The sequence below is a fragment of the Vombatus ursinus genome, unplaced genomic scaffold (genome assembly GCF_900497805.2).
Source record: "Vombatus ursinus unplaced genomic scaffold, bare-nosed wombat genome assembly UNPS02014778.1, whole genome shotgun sequence".
NCBI classification, from domain to species: domain Eukaryota; kingdom Metazoa; phylum Chordata; class Mammalia; order Diprotodontia; family Vombatidae; genus Vombatus; species Vombatus ursinus.
The window spans coordinates 20,813,178-20,832,838 of NW_020954556.1; the positions used below are offsets into that span (position 1 = coordinate 20,813,178).

At 39.0% G+C, this 19,661-nt stretch overlaps 1 protein-coding gene across 1 annotated transcript in view; it reads right to left on the reverse strand.

Moving 5' to 3' along the window:
- Window positions 1-19,661, reverse strand: part of PQLC3 (PQ loop repeat containing 3) — a 30,608-nt gene continuing 10,947 nt past the window's right edge. Inside the window, exons 2-7 of the mRNA XM_027865501.1 lie at window positions 16,384-16,466; window positions 16,024-16,093; window positions 8,891-8,948; window positions 4,217-4,337; window positions 2,094-2,135; window positions 1-1,142 (exon numbers count right to left, since the gene is read on the reverse strand). Of these exons, the coding sequence (XP_027721302.1) occupies window positions 1,051-1,142; window positions 2,094-2,135; window positions 4,217-4,337; window positions 8,891-8,948; window positions 16,024-16,093; window positions 16,384-16,466 (466 nt within the window). The 3' untranslated portion in view covers window positions 1-1,050. The remainder of the gene's footprint in view (window positions 1,143-2,093; window positions 2,136-4,216; window positions 4,338-8,890; window positions 8,949-16,023; window positions 16,094-16,383; window positions 16,467-19,661) is intronic.

Here is a 19,661-nt window from a genome sequence, read left to right on the forward strand (position 1 = left end):
TTCAAAGTATGAATGTTTATTTTACATGCTAATTAAATTTAAACCTTTTTTTAAAACCGATTTGTATGCAGACAAGCAGTCAAAAGCAAAGAGAAAAGTTCACACTTCACTTCCACATATTTTACTTAATGATAGGGTCAAATAAGAAGGAAAGGTATAATATATGGGAATTATGCCAAAATGGCAGCAGTGGATATATTAGAAAGGTCATGTTCAAATACTTGAACCAGTCATTAACACCCTGTGATTTAGTATGGCCTGTATTCTAATACTCATTCTACCCCTTGGGCCAGTCATTTATCTTCCCCTGGGCTTCATATCTTCACTGAAACTAGGGGATCAACAAATTCCTTATTAGTTCTTTATCTTTGGTTAAATCAATGCCCTTTTCTAGGTTGTACAATGAAAGGTCCCTTCCACCTAAATTTTATGAGCCCATAGTGCATGTATTTGTTTTCAAAAAAACAAAAACTGGTCTTGCCCAGCTATATTAGTTTCAAAATCCAGTGAAGATAATTGTGTAAGTGTCCCTTCCAATAATAGAGGCCTTATGTGAAACCAGGCACATTAATGGAATTGCCATGTGTAACTGCAAGTATAATCTCATCACCTTTAGGAAATGACCAAGGCACAGTGAGATTTTTAATGACAAACAATTTGAGGTTAAAGTGGAAAGAACACTGGCCAAGGAGTCAAGTCACTATCTTAAGTGACTTTTTTTTCCCCTCTCTACAGTTTCTCTGTAAAAAGACAGATTTGGACTAGATAACCAATAAGATCCCTTCTGGTTCTTAACAATCTGAAATCTTTGGGATACAGCTCCAGCTTGCCCTGTTCAAATCTGTTGTCCCACAGGAAAAATGGGAACAGCACATATATTCTAACTTCAAGCTGAAAGGTAGAAAAAGGTGTTTAGATAGTAAGGCTGCCACACTTCCATTATCATACTGATTTTAATATCCAAATGACCTTGCTTCACTCATGCTGGAAAAAATAAATTAATTCTCTTTTGGTCCAGTTTGAGCTATATTTCATTCTGGGGATGCTCTGTTATTCATCCTTTGTAGCTGTTTTCCTATAGTGAAGTACTGTAGTTGTTACCCATATGTTCAGAGCCAGCATGATCAGGAAACGGACAAGAACTGAAATACAAAAATAATGTTAAATATTAATAGAACTTAAATACAAAAATGTTAAATATGAACAGTTCTCTTTTAAATGGAAGACAAAATCACTTATTAAACCAAACTTGCACATACTCAGGGAAATGAAGTCATGCTGTGATAGTTGAGCAAAATCAGGCACAAATTTTCAAAACAAATATGGCAATACTTTAAGTTGAAAAGTTTTTTGTTTTCAAATGTGGAAGCTTAAGGAGAATCCAGTTACTCTTTTTTTATTATTCTTTAGGGGACACAGGTACGTTTAAAAGCTTCATCTCAGGTAAAGGGATTTCACATGAGAAAACAGACCTAGAAGTTAACTTGTCCAAGGTTAAAGTAAAGAACAGAGATCTAGATTCACATGTAGGTTCTCTGATCTTAAAGCCAGCACATCACCATGCTGCTGATTCTTCCCTACATGCTAGAGAACACACATTCCCCAAACCCAGTGTGAGGAGGAGGAGGAGGAAGAGACTGGATGACCCACCAAGCTTTCATTCACTTCTTTCTGCAAAGTGTGCACTTCCCTGAGGAAGAGGGGGAGGATACCTTGTGAGATTCACCGGATTTAGAGCTGGAAGGGACCTTGGAGATAATCTAGGAAATCCTTTCATTTTACAAATGAAAAAGTATGGCAAGAAGTTTATAGGGAAGTCTATAGCTGGAGGCACACCGTTTTTAGTCTTGCCTTTTAATCCATGAACTGGTCAAATTTCACAGTACCAGCATCAACTGCTTAAGACCAAGGAGAAGCTGTTCCTGTTCACTAATTTCTAGTCTACAACAGACTCACCTGAGCTAACAAATACCACTGCCCCCCTTATATCTGGATTACAGTAAAAGAGTATATGTAATTATCTTACGAAATTAAGGTAAGTGTGTATTAGGGAAAGGCAAGAGGAGAGAATGCTTACCCATAAGTTTACTTACCCATAAGATCCTGTGTGGTTATTAAAGTTGTTATTACTCTTGCTATGAGTTAAAAGTAATCAGAGTTACTATTCCATCTTTGCAATATTTTTATAATACATGCAAATTATGTTAATATACTGAGAACAACTTGTTTAAAATTCGTAATTCACCATCATAGAATGTTAAATCTGGAAAGGACCTTAGAGATCATGTAGTCTGAACTGTTTCCCCACCCCCCTCACTTCTGCCAATTTTTCAGAAGATAAAACTGAGGTTAAAGTTTTAACAACAGCTGACATTGATATAGCTCTTGGGAGCCGGCAAAGCTCATTTAAGACTCACGATGGTCTGGAGAGTTAATGTAAGAACATAGTACTATCCCTGTTTTACACATGAGGATACTGAAGTTCAGACGAGTTAAGTGATTTGCCCAGTCACAGAGCTAAAAAGTGGCAGAAATGAGATTTGAATATAGGACTTCCTGATTCCCACTCCCATACTCCACACAAGTTCTTTACTGCAAGATGTTCTAAGCCAAATTGGGAAGCAGCTTTCCTTAAATACCCACAGGCACAGAAAAGAATCACCTAACATTTGAAATGAAATCTTCCACTTAATCTTTCAGGAGCCACTAACTTTTGCAATTATATGCTCTCTTGTACTAACTCTGTTTAATTCTCTGGTGTCTCTCTGGTGCAGAGACGAAGTTCTGGCCCACTGATGGACCATTTCTAGTATCCAAGAGCCACCCTTTGAGAGTTTAGCTTCACCAGAAGACTAGTCACAGGGGGCCACAGCAACTTAAAAACTATCAACTAAGTCAGAGAAACGGGACATCAGTGGAAGGAGCCCTTCCACACCAATGAAATCACAAACTCTTGAAGAATATTTAAATTATATCTCCTCAAAGACAGAAATGAAGCCTTTCACTCCATATCCAACCCAATACCTTAATGTTCATTGCATAGGGAAGATGACTGGCAAAATATTGACTGAAGGATTCAAAACCCATCTCAATTTGCTGGTCACTTTCCAGTTGGGGTAATTCTCTCCCCCAGCTGTAGAATTTTTACTTCCTCTCAGAACCAGAATATGGAACCCAGACAAGGCTGCATATAGTTCCAATGAACTGAATAGAGTAATACCAACAAATTTTTACATTTGCTTACTCTTTGGCATAATTATACTGGAAATTTTCTGTTTCTCAATCCTGATAATCATTAAAGAAAGCCTAATCCATTACAACTAGAAAAGTAATAATGGTTGTGTGGTGTAATTTGTATAATGCTTTATGAAGTACTTTAAACCATTTTAAAGATGGAAGAAACTGAGGTTCAAAGAGGGGTAGGGGTGGGGGAATGAGTTATACAAAGTCCCCCACAGTTCCATAGGCTAGAACCAGAGTCTTCTGATACCAAAGCTAGCACTTTTTCCATTATACTATGGCTCATCTTCAAATTCTAAGTTTAGTCTCCAATTTTATCTCCAATTCAACATCCCACATTGAACAACTAATTACTAATCACTCACTAATGAGAGGAAGTCTAAAGTGGCAAAAAGAACATGAGACCTGGTTCCACTCCTTGACAGCTCCTTAACAACTTAAACAAGAAGTCTTAAAATTTCAGTTTCTTCTATAAAATGGGGATGATATTTGCCTTGGCTTCTTCACAGGAGTAAAGTCATGAAATTGCTTTGTAAACTCTTAAGGTCCCACAAAAATGTAAGCTATCATCATAGTGTACCCAGCACTGTGCTGCTGAGGATACAGAAAGTCTAAAATATGGTCCCTTCCCTACTATTTATTAGCTGTATGTCCCTGGACAAGTCACTTAACCCTTCTCAGTTTTCTGAGTCTCAGTTTTTCTAATCTACAAAATGAGTAATAATGGCAACTACTTCCCAGGGTTGTTATGAGGATTGAATAAGATAAGTTCTATAAAGCACTTTACAAATCTTACAGTGTTTTATCAATATATAATGTATATTTTATATAATAATAATATACAAATATATAATAATAATATACATATTATATGTTACATTACTATGATATTAATAGTGCATTTTATTATTCCTAAGACTACCCAACTCAGCAGCACATTGTTATTCCCACCTCGGCCCCTGCCCCGCTTCCTTACTTGCACAAGTATACGAAGACATGGTCCAGGTCAGGGCACTCACTGCACCAGAATCCCTTGCCTCCCACAAGTACTGGAGCTGGGCAAACTTGCTGGCAGCGCTAATAAAGGTGCACAAATTCTGTTGCAGAGAAAAGGGGAACGAGTCAAAGTCAAGATCTAGTTTGTTGCCAACAGCTAACCAAGCATGAGAGCCTAAGTTTCTTTTCTAATGACAGGCAACCTGTGTGAGGTCAGAAAATCTACCAAATATTGGGAAATAAAAACTCCTTCAGAACAGAGAGTGTTTCAGTCTTTGTACTTATTTCCCCAATGTCAAGTACAGGGTCTGGCCCATGGTAGGCACTTAATAAATGCTTGAGACTGAATGATTAAATGGATACCTTTTAAAATTTAGTTGCTGAGTGGGACCTGAACTATGGAAATCAAGAGGTGGTCAGGGTCAACTTTTTAAACCCAGGCACTCTGGAATCAGGTGACTTAGGTTTGAATCTCAGCTCTATCTGTTCCCTGGATAACCCTGGACAAGTCCTTTTACCCATTACGCTCCACCTCACTTTCTTTTTTCTTTTTTTAATGTGGAAAAGGAGAAAGAAAAGATCTCTTAATGTTAGAAATGAGAAAGAAATAGCCTCAATGTTAGCCCCTCTGCCCTAGCTCTAAATCCAATGCCCTTCAACTTACACAATTCCCTTCCCCAAATACTTCACTGTACAGAGGCCAGTGAGGCCCAGAGTACTGGACTCACCTATATTCACATGGCAGAATCCAGAATGAAAGTAACCTAGGTCTCCTACCATTGGAAATAAGTGATAAGCATTGTTGAGATTGTCCTATCTATACACCTAACCAGCCAAGGCAACTGGGTCTTTTTTTAAGCAGGACATGAAAATTTAGAAAGCACAAGGCATAGTTACTCTAATAATGAATTCTCCCTCTTGCTCAACTGAATATCTTAATTACATTTGGTATTATTTTCACATCATGAATTATAAAGTTAATCTAAGGGCATTTTCACGTTGCTTATCCCAGGCATACTGCTCTCCTGGTGCCAAAATTACCAATCACAGCTCTGATAATTAATATTATTGATGTGAAGCACTTAAAATAACTTCTATTGATGCCCCATTGTAGCATGGAAGTGAACCTGGGTTCTCAAAGGTCATGCCAGCAAAACTCAAGTGTGGCAGGTCTTAGCCAACTGGAAGAGCTTCAGGTACAGACTGTGCAAAACCTAGCAGCCTAGCAAGGCTTGGAGAGGTTCATTACCAGAAAGAACATTGGCCAGCAGAGGGTCTTTGGTGGGGGTTGGGGGGTCAGGGACAACAACTCATAGGGCTGGTCTACTACCACCTGCAGTGGTGTTATGGAAGAAGTAGCAACACCCCTGTAGTAATTACAGAAGCACTTAAAACTGTAGCAATAGCTCATATTTACACAGTACTTCTTAAATTTCATATATTACCTCATAAGATTCTCCCAACAAGCCAATTACATCCTTACTATTCAATCAGCTAACACCAATTTTGTGCCAAACACAGGGCTAGGCACTTGGGATACAAAGACACAAGTTTCTGCCTTCAGTGGGGATGACAGCATGGACCTAAATAGATGTACTGTAATCAAAATAATACAAAGTAATTTAGGGGGAAGGGAAGGCACTAGCAGCCTTGAGGAAAGGCATCCAGTGGAAGGTGACAATTGAACTGAATCTTGAAGTCTAAAGTTTCACAAAGGTGGAGGTGAGGAACGGTTGTTTTCCAACCAAGGAGGAGAGCCAGTGCAAAGGTTGGAATGGGAAATGAAATGCCATTGCCTATGAGGAGAGTGACTTGGCCAAGGTGATCCAACAAATGACAGAGCAAGGTCTGGAAACCAGGTCTCCTAACTCCAAGTCTAGTGGTTTTTTCCATACTGCCTCAAGTGCCACTGAGCCAAATAAGGTTAAGAAAAAAGGTGCTGGAGCATCTAGGTGGCGCAGTAGATACAGCTCCAGCCTTGGAGTCAGGAGGACCTGAGTTCAAATCTGACCTCAAACACTTGACACTTACTAGCTGTGTGACCCTGGGCAAGTCACTTAACCCCGATTGCTCACCAAAAAAAAAAAAAAAGAAAAAAAGAAAAAAAAGGGCAAAAAAAAGGCAAAAAGAGAAAATAAAATGCTCAAGCGCATCATTAATTCCCAAATCACTTAGTTGAAATAACTGACATTTTCTGAAATTTATCATGGAATGTTAGAAAAGGGTGGGACTTTTAAGATTAGCCAATCAAAATCCTGCATAATGAAAATCAAAAGAGAAATGAGAAGGCAGAAATAGAAAAGAACAAAGCTCACTTTTCAAGGGATTCCAAAGTCTGGGTCTACCCAATAATGGGCAAATAAACTGCCAACAAACAGCCCAAGAGTCTTGGGTATGGTGAGCAGGGGATGGGAGTATCTTATCAATTCAGTGTCCCTTTTCTTTTAGGGTTGGGTCAAAGTGTTTAAGGACAGTTTTCCTAACTATCAGTAAAGTCATACTACTCCCTTTTGCCAAGAGTAAATTGCCAGACCATCCCAAGGAAAGAAAATTTTGCTGTTCTTTGTTAACCTATCTGTGCTATATATGAAATATAGCCTGGTCCAGTGCATAGAATACTAGGTTCAGAACTGGAAGACATGGGTTAGTGATCTGCTCAGACACTTTCTAGTTTTACGACTCTCAGCAAGTCACAGAGCCCCAGTTGCCTTATCTGTTCAATAGGGATAATAATATTTGTACTACCAACTCACAAAGTTGTGAGGAAAACAACTTGGTAATCTTAAATTTATAAAGACGAAATTATTTGTAACGGCCAAAAAACTGGAGACAAACCACGTGTTTGCTGGTTGGGGAACCATGGAACAAATTGTAGTAAATAAATGTAATGGGATATTATTACATCATAAGAAATGGGAGAAGACTTGAGAGGTACAGTGACGTATACAGTTATCCCTATCACATTGTGTGGGTTAGGGGTGTGGCGCCCCTGTGATCTGGAAAATCCATGTAAATGTTTGGGCCCTCCCTTTTTACCAGAGAAGTCTGAATTATTATGGTATTAAAAGATAAAACATGTTGATATTATGAAATACTATACATGTATTTTATGCATTTCTGAGTTTCTAAACTTTTTCTGCATCATCTGCTGGCTTTTGCGTGTTGTCTGTAGCTTCCACAAAATTCCCCAAAAATCCCCATTTAATTTCTTATGCAACCTATGATATATTGAAACCACGATGCGGAAAGTTGTGATGTGGAAGAGATAACTATAAGAGATAAAGTCCCAGCCTTGGAGTCTGAAAGACTTGGCTTCAAGTCCTGCTTTGCACATACACTAACTGTGACCATGCCTGCACTGTAATTACTTTGAGAACAGTTTCCTTCAGCTGCCCCCTATATAAGGCCTGTCCTGATCCCCACTAGCTGACAGTGCCTCCCCTCAAAACAATTGCCGTGTGTATGTGTGTATGTATGTACATATGTGTATATATGTGTACACATATACATATCTGCATATATTGTTATCCTACACAGAAAGAAAGCTCAGAAGGGACTGTTTGATTATTGTCCTGTTATTCCCTAGAACCTTCCACTGGTACATCATAGGTGCTTAATAAATGCTGATTGATTAACTGCTCCTGCCCTCTGGCAATTCTCATAAGACTCACAGTCAAGTTGCTAATACTGATGAAATCACAGGTTTAAACCAAAAGGTGGGGGGAAGACTTGTATGAGATGATGTCAAGTGAAGAAAGCACAATCCAAACAATATCCACACCACTTACAAATATAGGAAGGACAGCAAAGCTCAGCTAAATACACTGAAAAGAACTCTATAAGGATTTTATTACTAATTTATATACATTTTTAAAGAAACTGAAAAAATTTACATAATATATAAAGAAAATAAAATTTTCAATATCACATAAAATGATTTACAGTCTTATTTATGTTTTCTTTTGCTCTTGTTTGTATATTTTGGTATTTGTGTTCACTGACAGATCTTAAGTATAATTTTTTAAAATTAATTTTTGCAGTTCACATTTTGGAACTGTTGCTAAAAACCTACAAACCTCTGACCCATAAAAAGAGGTGTGAAGCTATTTACTGGCCCCATTACATATTCCCTATATAATTTAATCTCTTACCAATAAACACTAAGGCTTCAAAGACCAGAATCCACTCGAGGTCAGTACCATAAGACCTATTATGATGACACTGTTCAATCCATTTCTATTTTGAATAAACTATTCTGAGAATCTGTGAAATGTAAAATGAAGTATCCGAGAAAAATGTTTTGAAGTGGTGAGTAGGTTCCTAGAGTAATCCATAAAAACATAGTTTGGCCCATAATAAGTTCTGATGACATTGTTTCTAGTAAAAAATGAATTCTGTAATGCTTAGAAAGCACCATGTTAAAAAAAAAAAAAAGGAAATGGGAGCATTTTGCAAAAAGATTTAAATGACAAGAATAATAATTCACGGCATCTATATAGAACTTGATATTTTTCAAAGGATTTTCACTTTATAGTATAAATGTTGATTATGACAATGAAAATTTGAGATACACAAACAATGAAAGAATGAAATGTTGATTATGACAATGAAAGTTTGAGATACACAAACATTTTCACTGAGATGAAAAACTTACCATTGCCAAGTCTATTATCCACTTTTGAAGAGTCAAGAGGTACCATCCACCCAGAAATCTGGCAGAGTGTTAAATCACACAACAGCAGCATATGGTTTGTGACAGAATCACGACAACTGCTCAATCAGCAGTAATCGAATCACACATTGCTGCCGGAAAGGCCATGACAACCTACTGCCCGATGGCTCTGTATACAATCTCTGTGACTGCCTTGACAAAGCTCCCATTTTTTCTAGGCTATTACTTCCCAATATGTATTCTATGCCCATTAGAATGTCAACTCCTTAAGTGAATAAATAAATAAATGGGGGGAAAACACATTTATTAAGCACCTACTATTTTTCAAGCACTGCTAAGGGACTTTTGTATTTGTATCCCCAGATGATTCCTTTCTCCTTTGAGATTACCTTGTATCTACTTTGTATCGGTCCTGTCCATACCTCTTATGTGCTCCCCCTTAATAGTATTAAGCTTTGACTTGTATTCCTGGGGCTTAGTACTGTGCCTGGTACATGATAAGTACTTAATAAACCAACCCAGATCCTCCAATACAAAATGTTTGCCTTTCAAAGCACAAATTGTATATTATGGTTATCTGTTTTTAATCTTCTTCTGGAATAGAGACTCCATATGGGGACCAGGAAAGCAGTATGCGACACTGGAAAGAGCATCTGCTCTGGAGTCAGAGGTCTTTGGCTCGAATCCCGCCTCTGGTTATCACCACCTGTGAACTCTTACTTGGGCAAGTAAGGCAACCTTCTTGAGCCTCAGGTTTCTCAACTGGAAAATGGGGAATAACAGTGAACTAATGGTCTCTGAGGTGCCTTACAGCTCCAGTGTTATAATCCTATGATCCTTAGCTAGATTATAAACTCTATGTGGGGAAGTAAAATAGCCTCATGGAGTGCAAAGAGTGCTAGCTCATTCTCCAATAAGATAAATGGTCAAAGGATATGACAAACAGTTCTCAAAAGAATTACAAACATAAAAGCCGCATGAAAGAACATTTCAAAAACACAGAAACAAAAAATCATAACTCTGAGGTTTTACATCAAACCCAGAAAATTGGCAAAGATAGTAAAATGAGAATAGTTGATGCTGGGGTGGGGAAGTTGTTGGGAAGATAGGCATACTAATGTATCGTTGGTGGAGCCGTGGGTTGGTATAGCCATTCTGGCAAATTCTTAACTATGCCAAAGAAAGTAATTAGTATGTCCATATCCTTTGACCCTGACATTCCACTGTTAAGCATATACTCCATGGAAGTCAATGACAAAAAGGTCCCATATAACACTAAAATATTTATTGCAGTTCTTTTGGTAGTAGTAAAGAACTGGAAACAAAGTAGATGACCAAGCTATTATACATGAATGTGATGGAATATTACTGTGTTACAAGAAACATTAATATAGAGAAACATGGAAAAAGACTTAAAATGTACAACTACAAAGAGAATAAGCAGAACCAGGAAAACTACACATTTTATCAAGACTAGGTCTTCCCTATCTTGCTCAGGCTGGAAGTGCAGCAGTCATTCAGGCCCAAACCCACTGCTGAGCAATAATAATAACGGCTAATAGATAACATTTGAATAGTGCCAACTATACGCAGGCACTATGCTAAGCACTGTACAATTATTATCTCATTTGATCCTCACAACAACCCTAGGATAGGTGCTATTATTATCCCATTTTGCAGATAAGGAAACTGAGGCAAACAGGTTAAATGACTTGCCTAGGGCCATATAGCTGGGAAGTATTAGATGCCATATTTGAACTCACGTCTTCCTGACCCCAGGCCCAGCACTCTGTTCACTTGTGCCATCTAACTGCCCTTAGGCACAGAAAAGTTAACAGGATTCATTTTCCTGATCTGGGCTGGTTTGCCCCTCCTACCTGGTGGCCCTCCCCAGAGACACTTGTTATATTGGTGCCAGACTTAATGTGGACACCCCACTGGAGTTAGCCCTACCGCAGGTCAGAAATACAGAACTCAAATGATTCTTCCAGCCTTATCCTCTCCCAGAAGCAAGGATTAGGTTAAGATGTGTCCCACCACAACTAGCAGGAAAAATAACATATACAATGGCTACAAAGAGGTGGATGGAAAGAACACCACCAAAACAACTGAAACTAAGTGCTGTGAAATTATAAGGGCAAGCTTTGCCCCAAAGAAGTGCTATGAGGAGACACTCTTCCCCTCCCATTTGCACATGTCTGCGTACTCAAGCATGAAGGGCTACATCAGATTTTTTTGATGTTAAGTTTTTTCTGCCTTACTCAAACTTTTTATTATAAGGAATGTTTCTCTGGGAGGGGGAAGAGGGAGAGATACAGTGGGAAATTTAAGTGATATCAAAATAAATGATATCAATAAAAAATTTTTTTTTTTAAAAAGAGCGCCATCTCTGGAGTCAGAGAACCTGGGTTTCAATTCCACCTCTGATGCTAACAACCTGTGAAGTCTTGGGGAGACTTACTTAACAACTCTGAGTCTCTTTCTTTATTTGTCAAATGATGGCTTCTGAGGTCTCTTCAGCCCGAAATCTGTGATTTGATAACAATGTCTTACCAACACTTTGCAATTTTTCCACTACCTAGCAAGGCAAGTGCATAACAAATGTTTTGGGATGAATCAATGAAACAATTTAGCAAATAAAATGCCTACTACTACTCCCCTCAGGTGCCCAGAGAGATGGAGGAATTTGCCCAGGGTTGCACAGAGTTAGTAACAGAACCCTCACTAAACTCTTCCTCACTCCCAACTGAGTTTTCTCTCCATTATCTCCAGTTGTGTCTTCGTATTATGCTGCATTTGGGAAGACATTTATTTAGCTTTTCTCCTTTAGAAAAGACAAAGGATGATTTTAGTAAACATCTACTCAGCACTCAATAGGATGGAAACAAGAACCTTTAACGTATGCAACAATTTTCTGCTGCTAAGTACATTATTAGGAGAACTGGAATGAAGAGGGGAAGTGGAAATAAAGGGGTAAGAGTTTATTAAGTGCCTACTATGTGGCAGTTACTGTGCTAAGTGCTTTGCAAATGTTATTATGACTTAGTGATTCCTGAATTAAAGAGACATTATACCTATTTTAAAGGCAATCTCACAGCAGCAATTAAGCATTCTATTTCCCCCTCCTCCCCACCCCGAACAACGTAAAAAAGTAGCTGTGTTCAGTAAATTTTGATGAATATAGAGGCATCCCAATAAATGGGATACTATGTGGGATACTAAAGGACCTACTATGGATGTGCAAAGCACCCAGTCAGATCCAGACCGCCTGCCCACTACCCAAAGTGGCATAAATCTCCAAACATCATATCTGGCAGTGCTATGAACAGGTACATCTTCAAGTTGTAATAATAGTAGATCCTAATACTAGAAGTCAGTAATCTCGGATTCTACTCCCTACTGATATCAATACACTATGTGACCTTGGGCAAATTAAACAATAAATATTTATTAAGAATCTACTATGTGCCAGGCATTGTGCTAAGTGCTGAAGATACAAAAAGATGCAAAAGATAGTCCTCAAGGAACTTACAGTCTAATGGTGAAGACAACATGCAAACATAATACATACAAGGCAAACTATGTACAAGATAAATAGTAAATAATTAGCAAAAAGAAGGTAGTAGAATTAAGAGAAGTTGGGAACAGCTTCCTTTAAAAAAAAAGGATCTTTAAAAGGTCTCTCGCTGTGCCTCACTTTCCTCATTTGTAAAATATAAAAGTGGGACTGGATCATGACCCTCAAGGTCTCTTTCCAGCTCTACATGGAATGCCTGATCCTCATCACAACTGAAGGTGCTCTCAGCACCCACACAGTTGTGTGGACAAGTTTCCGTGACTATCAGAGCATGAATTTTCTATTGAAATTGCAGCCTTGCCATTTACACAAAGATAAGTGTGGGGCTTATTATATTATATATTTTTTTTAACTTCAAAATACTTTAACTATTTTCCAAGAAGCTTAAGACCTGAAGCTAATTTTCAGGTCAAGTAAAGAAGGTATAATATTATTATTCACATGAATGAAAGTATAATGATCACATCTAAAGTACTATGTTAACTTCTGGGCACCACATTTAAGAATTTTTTTTTCCAAATACATGTTTTATTGATGCTTTACTTATCTACCATTCTTACATACCAATGCAGACATTCCTTGTAACAAGCAAAGACAGTAAAGCAAAACAAACCAATACAGTATATGCCTTATTCTATACCCATAGCCCAGCACCTGAATTTCACATTAAGCCCTCTAAAATCAATTGGCCAATACACTGATCAGAATTCTCATGTCTTTTTTGTTACTTTTCTTTGTTGTTGTAGTTATTGTGCAAAATATACTATTAGTTCTGCTCACTTTGCTATACACCAGTTCATATAATCTTACCAACTTCTAAAAATTCTTACCATTTCTTAATGGTACCATAATATTATATTACATTCACCTATTCCTAAGTTGATAGACACTTACTTTAGGTTTTTGCTACCATAAAAAAGTTCTACAATATATTTCTATGTATGACATTTTTCCCGCTATCTTTGATCTCTCCGGAGAATAAGCCTTGAAATGGTACTGCTGGGCCAGAGAGATATATAATTTAATGACTTTTCTAGTATAGCTCCAAACTGTTTTCCAGAATGGCAGAACCAATTCATATCTCCACCAATGTTTACCAGTAATAAATATTGTTGTATCAGTGTATCTGGGGGCAGTGAGGTAGTGCAGTGGATAGAGTCAGGTGTCAGGAAGACTCATCTTACTAAGTCAAAATCAGGCCTCAAGACACTTATTAGCTCTGTTAATTTTGTTCATGCGAAAATTTTACAGTTTACAACTTTGTAGCCATTTCTAAATCATGCTATCTGCACTCTGGTCCTCCACCTCCTCCCACCAGAACTGAGACTCTGCCCTTGCTACACGGCCTCTGATTGGTGAACTTTCACTCTCCTGGCCATTTCCATACTATGTCACTTACATTCTGACCCTCCTCTTCCTCCTCCTCCTCCTCTCACCAGAAGGTTACCATATTTATGAAGGACACAGACAAACTAAATCATGTCCAGAAGTGGGTAACCAGGATGGTCCGAGGGCAGATCATGCCTTACATGAATCAGCTGAAGGAACTGAAGATGTTTAGCCTGGAGAAGGGAAGACTTGTTGGGGGGTGCAAGGGGAGGAAGAAGAGGCATAGGGGGCATGATATATTCAAATATCTGAAGAATCTCAGTTAATAACTTGCCCATGGTCACACAGACGTGCAAACAAGGAGCAATGGGTATGGATTATAGGAAGGCAAAATTCTGCTCAATCTGAAGAAAAGCTTCCTGACAATTAGAATGCTACAAAAGTACAACAGGCTACACTGTGAGGAAGTGAGTTCCCCATTCACGAAGGTACTCAAGTAATTCAGCAATTAAGTTCAAAGAATATTTGAGGCTAAGACTGGATGTCCTCTTTTCAGGAGAGCCTTAACCAGGTTTGTAATGAACTAGGTAAATGCTAAGGTCCTTTTCAAATCTAAGGTATCCAATTCTATAATTTTTGAGAATTGCCTGGTCCCAAGGGCTGTGAGAAGGGCTGCAGAAAAACTGAAAATACCAGGCAACACACAGAGGTTTGTCTTTTTGGGATAGCTGTCATTGTTAGGAAGATTTTTGGGGCAGCTAGGTGGTGCAGTGGATAGAGTACTGGCCCTGAAGTCAGGAGGACCTGAGTTCAAATATGGCCTCAGACCAAACACTTGACACTTACTAACTGTGTGATCTTGGACAAGTCACTTAACCCCAACTGCCTAAAAAAAAGGAAGATTTTCCTTACACTGGGGTTACTTGTCTCTTTACAACTTCCTGCCCCAGGTTCTTCCCCCTGGAGCCAAGAAGAATAAGTCTATCAGGGGTGGGGAACCTGAAGCCTTGAGGACACATGTGGCCCTCTAGGTCCTCAGGTGTGGCCCTTTGACTGAATCCAAACTTCACAGAACAAATCTCCTTAATAAAAGGATGTATAATACACATGCTCACCTTGCAAATCCTTAAGACAGCTAAAATCTCTTTTCCAGGCTAAATATCTCAATTCTTTCAATGAATTCTCCTGTGGCACAGACCTGAGGCCTGTCAACATTCTAGCTACCTCCCCTCTGAACACGTCTTAGCTTATAAATGTCCTTCCTAAAATGCATCACCTGATATTCCTGATTTAATCTGACCAGGGCAGGGTACTCAGACCATCTCATTGTTTGGACTTTTCCCGTCCTACATCCAGTGACAACTTTTATACTGTTTTTCCATGCAACCCATGAAACAGTTTAAACCAGGGAGAGACCTTAACCTGGGCTCCACAAACTTTCTGATAAGTCTTTTCTTCAGTTGTTTTTCAGTCGTTTCTGACTCTTCACGATCCCATCTGGGATTTTCTTGGACAAGATAATGGAGTGGTTTGCCATTTCCTTCTATCATTTTATAGATGAGGAAACTAAGGCAAATAGGATTAAATAACTTGTCCATGGTCACACAGCTAGCAAGTGTCTGAGGTTGGATTCAACTCAGGTCTTCCGACTCCAGGTCCAACACTCTCTCCACTATGCCACCTAGCTGCCCCCTTTGATAACTATATTTCAATATACTTGACTTCCTTTGTAATCCTAAGTACTTATTTTACTTATTTAAAAACATTATTCTGAAACAGAGGTCCATAGATTTCATTAGTCTACCCAAGAGGTTCCATGACACACCAAGAATAAGAATGCCTGACTGAAACTAATAAAGTTGCAAACCATTATTTTTAGTAATGGGTGATCTTTCACTAGAATTTGTGCAGAAACAGACCCTCAATGCAAGACAAGCAACTCGTGAAATCATTTGGTAATTAAGGCATAAGAGGTTGCCATCTATGCTGGAGGAAGAAAGACCCACTTTTATGGTATGAAATCAGTGAACTAAAGCACTGCACGTGTGCATTATTGTCTTCGTTAACGCACACATCTCATCCTGAATTCCCATTTTCTTAGTTCTGCCACCTAAGAAAACCAAGCAAACTCCAAACAACAATTCACATGCTATTAATGAATAACAAATACCACTGGGATTTCGGCTTCTTAAAGATACCAAAAGGATACATGGCAATATATGGGATAGCCTGCTTCATGCTTCCATTATAATGAAAAACACATAGCAAGAGGATGATATCTGAAAGAGAAAAGTAGACAGAAGTGAGAGAGGAGATAAAGAAATATTTAAAATAGAACATAACAAACAGACTCTGGAGACCTGGGATGGAGTCTCACCTCTAACGCGCAATAGCTTGTGACCCAGGGTAAGACACTTAAGACTCCAGTATTCCCAGGAATTCTTTAAGACTCCAGTTCGTAGAGCAAGGGCCATTCTGAACTTTTTAGAGAATGTTTCCTCCCAGGGAATTCCTTTTACCAATGCAATCCTAGGACTGGTCCAAAAAACCCCCCAAAGGTAATGATTACCTTGTGCAATGAGGATTGGGTACTCCAGGTAGGTCAGTAGAGGATAGCTGTAATAACTCTGGTACCGTAAAAATACAAGGAATCTGGATGGGAAAAAAAAATGAATTCTGCTCAGAAAGGACTTTTTTAGAACTGAATGGCAAAGATAAAAATCATTAGTAGGATCAGCCTCTGAGAAGACTGAGGCTAAGAAGAAATGTAATCATCTAACAGTTTTTAAGTGACTACTATACGCAAGGCCCAGAGTTTGTTTTGTTTTTATCATATGGATACACAGAGAATTCCAAAAGTTTCAGTGAAGTTTTAAGCTACTTTTGGGATACTTTGTATAGGTGTTTGTATAAGCAATCACCAGGGGAAAGTAACACATGAATAATGCAATTTTCTCTTGTCCTTTTAAAGATCCAGTCTCTACTTCACCCAGGCTGGAAGTGCAGTGGCCACTCACAGGTTCAACCCCACTGCTGGTAGGTGCAGAAGCTTTGACCTGCTCTATTTCCAACATGGGCCAGTTTGTCCTTCCTTAGGCAGCCTGGTGTGGTCCCCTGATCCCAGGGGCTCATCATATTCGTGCCTGATTTAGCACTACCAAAGCTTGGAACTCCAGTGAATCACTAGCCGCAGCCTTCCCTGAAACAGGGACTTTAGATGAGTGCTACATGTCCCAGGCTTATACAATTCAATTTACATTTATTTGGCTTTTTTGGGGGGGCGGGGCAAGGTCGTTGGGGTTAAGTGACTAGCACAGGGTCACACAACTAGTAAGTGTCAAGTGTCTGAGGCCAGATTTGAACTCAGGTCCTCCTGACGCCAGGTCCAGTGGTCTATCTTCTGTGCCACCTAGCTGCCTCTCAATTCACATTTATTAAGCACTTCTGAGGTGCCAGACTAGAACAGCTAGGTGGCTCAGTGGATACACTGCAAATAAGACTCATCTTCCTGAGTTCAAATCCAGCCTCAGACATTTACTAGCTATGTGACCCTGGTCAAGTCACAACCCTGTTTGCCTCAGTTTCCTTATCTGTAAAATGCTCTGGAGAAGGAAATGGCAAACCACTCCAGTGTCTTGGCCAAGAAAACCCCAAATGGAGTCATGAAGAATCAGAAACAACTAAAAAACAACAAGGTACCAGACTCTGTGCTAAGCTCTGGAGACACAAAAACAAAAATAAAAATGCTTCCAGCCCCCTAGCTTACATTTTCTGCCCAAGTGCTGACCACTTACATAAATGCAGCCAAGGAGGCCCTGCGGTTCAAGGGAAAAGACTGAGCTTTTGAGATAAGACTTTCGCTCATCTTAATCCCAATAATTTTTAAGAGTATAAAGGGATCCTGAGACCAAAAATTTTGAGAGCTGTTGCTCTCAACCACGCTGCCTCTCAGATTCCAGTTCATCTCTCATTGATGCTTTGTTTCTGGTTACAAGTTTTTGTTGTTGTTCAGTCATTTCAGTCGTGTCTGACTTTTCATGACCCCATTTGGTGGTTTTCTTGGCAAAGATACAGTAGTGGTTTGCCATTTCCTTCTCCAGCTCATTTTACAGATGAGGAAACTGAGGCAAACAGGGTTAAATGACTTGCCCAGAGGCACACAGCTAGTAAGTGGTCTGAGGTCAGATTTGAACTCAGGATGACGAGTCTTCCTGACTCCAGGCCTGGCACTCTATCTACTGGACTACCTAGTTGTTCCTAGATTACAAATTGGAGATCATAGATTTGGAATTGGAAGGGACCTTTGAAATCATCTAGTCTAACCTCCTCATTTTACAGAGGAAACCTGAATTCCCATTTTCTTAGGTGGCAGAACTAAGAAAACGGGAATTCAGGATGATATGTGTGCATTAACAGAGACAATAATGCACACGTGCACCTACCAGCCCAAAGTGACTTGTTATCTCTGAGTGGCAGAGCCAGGATTTGAGCCCAGGTCCTCCGACTCCAGATCGAGGGCTCTTTCCATAGTACTGCAGGCACCACCTGCCTCAGAGCTTCGCTGAACCACTGGCTCTTACAAAAATCAAACTCAAAAATTTCCCTGACATTCGTCCCTAAGTAATTCAGAGCATACAACTCGTTACTTTTATAATAACCATCTGTAGTTTTCCAAACTATAAAAAGGCAATAAGGAAACATGAACTTATAAAAAGAAAACAAATAAATCTTATTAAGTTGTGTCTTGTTTCTGGCTAGGGCTAGGCTGAAGGCTGGGCTCAGTTGAGGCCTGGCAGTCCAGAAGCTAGCTGCTGCTTTATAGGGAGGGTTTCAAGCTTGCCAAGGAGAGAATTTCCTCCTGGCCACAATTCTCATCTCCCAACTCCCACACTAGCTTTCTGCAAGGAAACCAGGAAAGGGACTATAGATAGGTTCTGGATTGGACATCCTAGGGTATACTGGGAAGAGTTCAGAAATGGAAATCAATCACTGTTAATCAGGCACCAGAATGTTAAGACTCACAATCAGAAGGACCAGAGTTCAAACCCTGCCTCAAATACTTTTAGCTATTTCACCCTGGGCAAGTTTCTTAATTTCCTTTTCAGTCTCAGTTTTTTATACCTGTAAAAAGAAGCTAATAATAGCAACTACAAGGGAGGAATAGAATTTGGAGCTCAAAACTTAAAAAGTTTTAAAATTTGTTTTAACATGTAATTGGGAGAAAAATAAAATACTATTACTAAAAAATAATAGCAACTACCTCACAGAATTGTTTTAAGGAACAAATAAATAACATGTAAAGAACTTTGGAAAACAACAACAATAATAAAAGGTAGCATTTATGTAGCATCTACTATGTGCCAGACACTGTGCTCAGCACTTTATAAATATTATTTCATTTGATGCTCATAACAAACCTTAAAGGTATTATTCTCATGTTGCAGTTGAGGACACTGAGGCAGACAGAGGTTAAGTGACTCATCCAGAGTCATACAGCTAGAAAGTGTCTGAAGCCATATCTGAATTCAGGCCACTGTACTATGTAACTACCTTAAAGTGCTATATAAACAGTAACAATCTGTCATTATTATTATTAAGTATTTTCTGCATGCCATGAGCTACATTACATGCTGGAGATAGAAAGAAAAGCGAAATGAGTAGCTATTCTCAAGGAATATATGTTTTAGTAGGGGAAACAACATGGGAAGAAATTTTTTAAAGAGTAGATGAAAGATAACCTGATAGGAGAAGGCCTCGCGCCTACAAAACATAGGATGTGAGCTGGCATCAGGGATACTAAGGGGCAGAGATGAAGAAGGAGGACAGTCCAGCATGGGAGATAGCCAG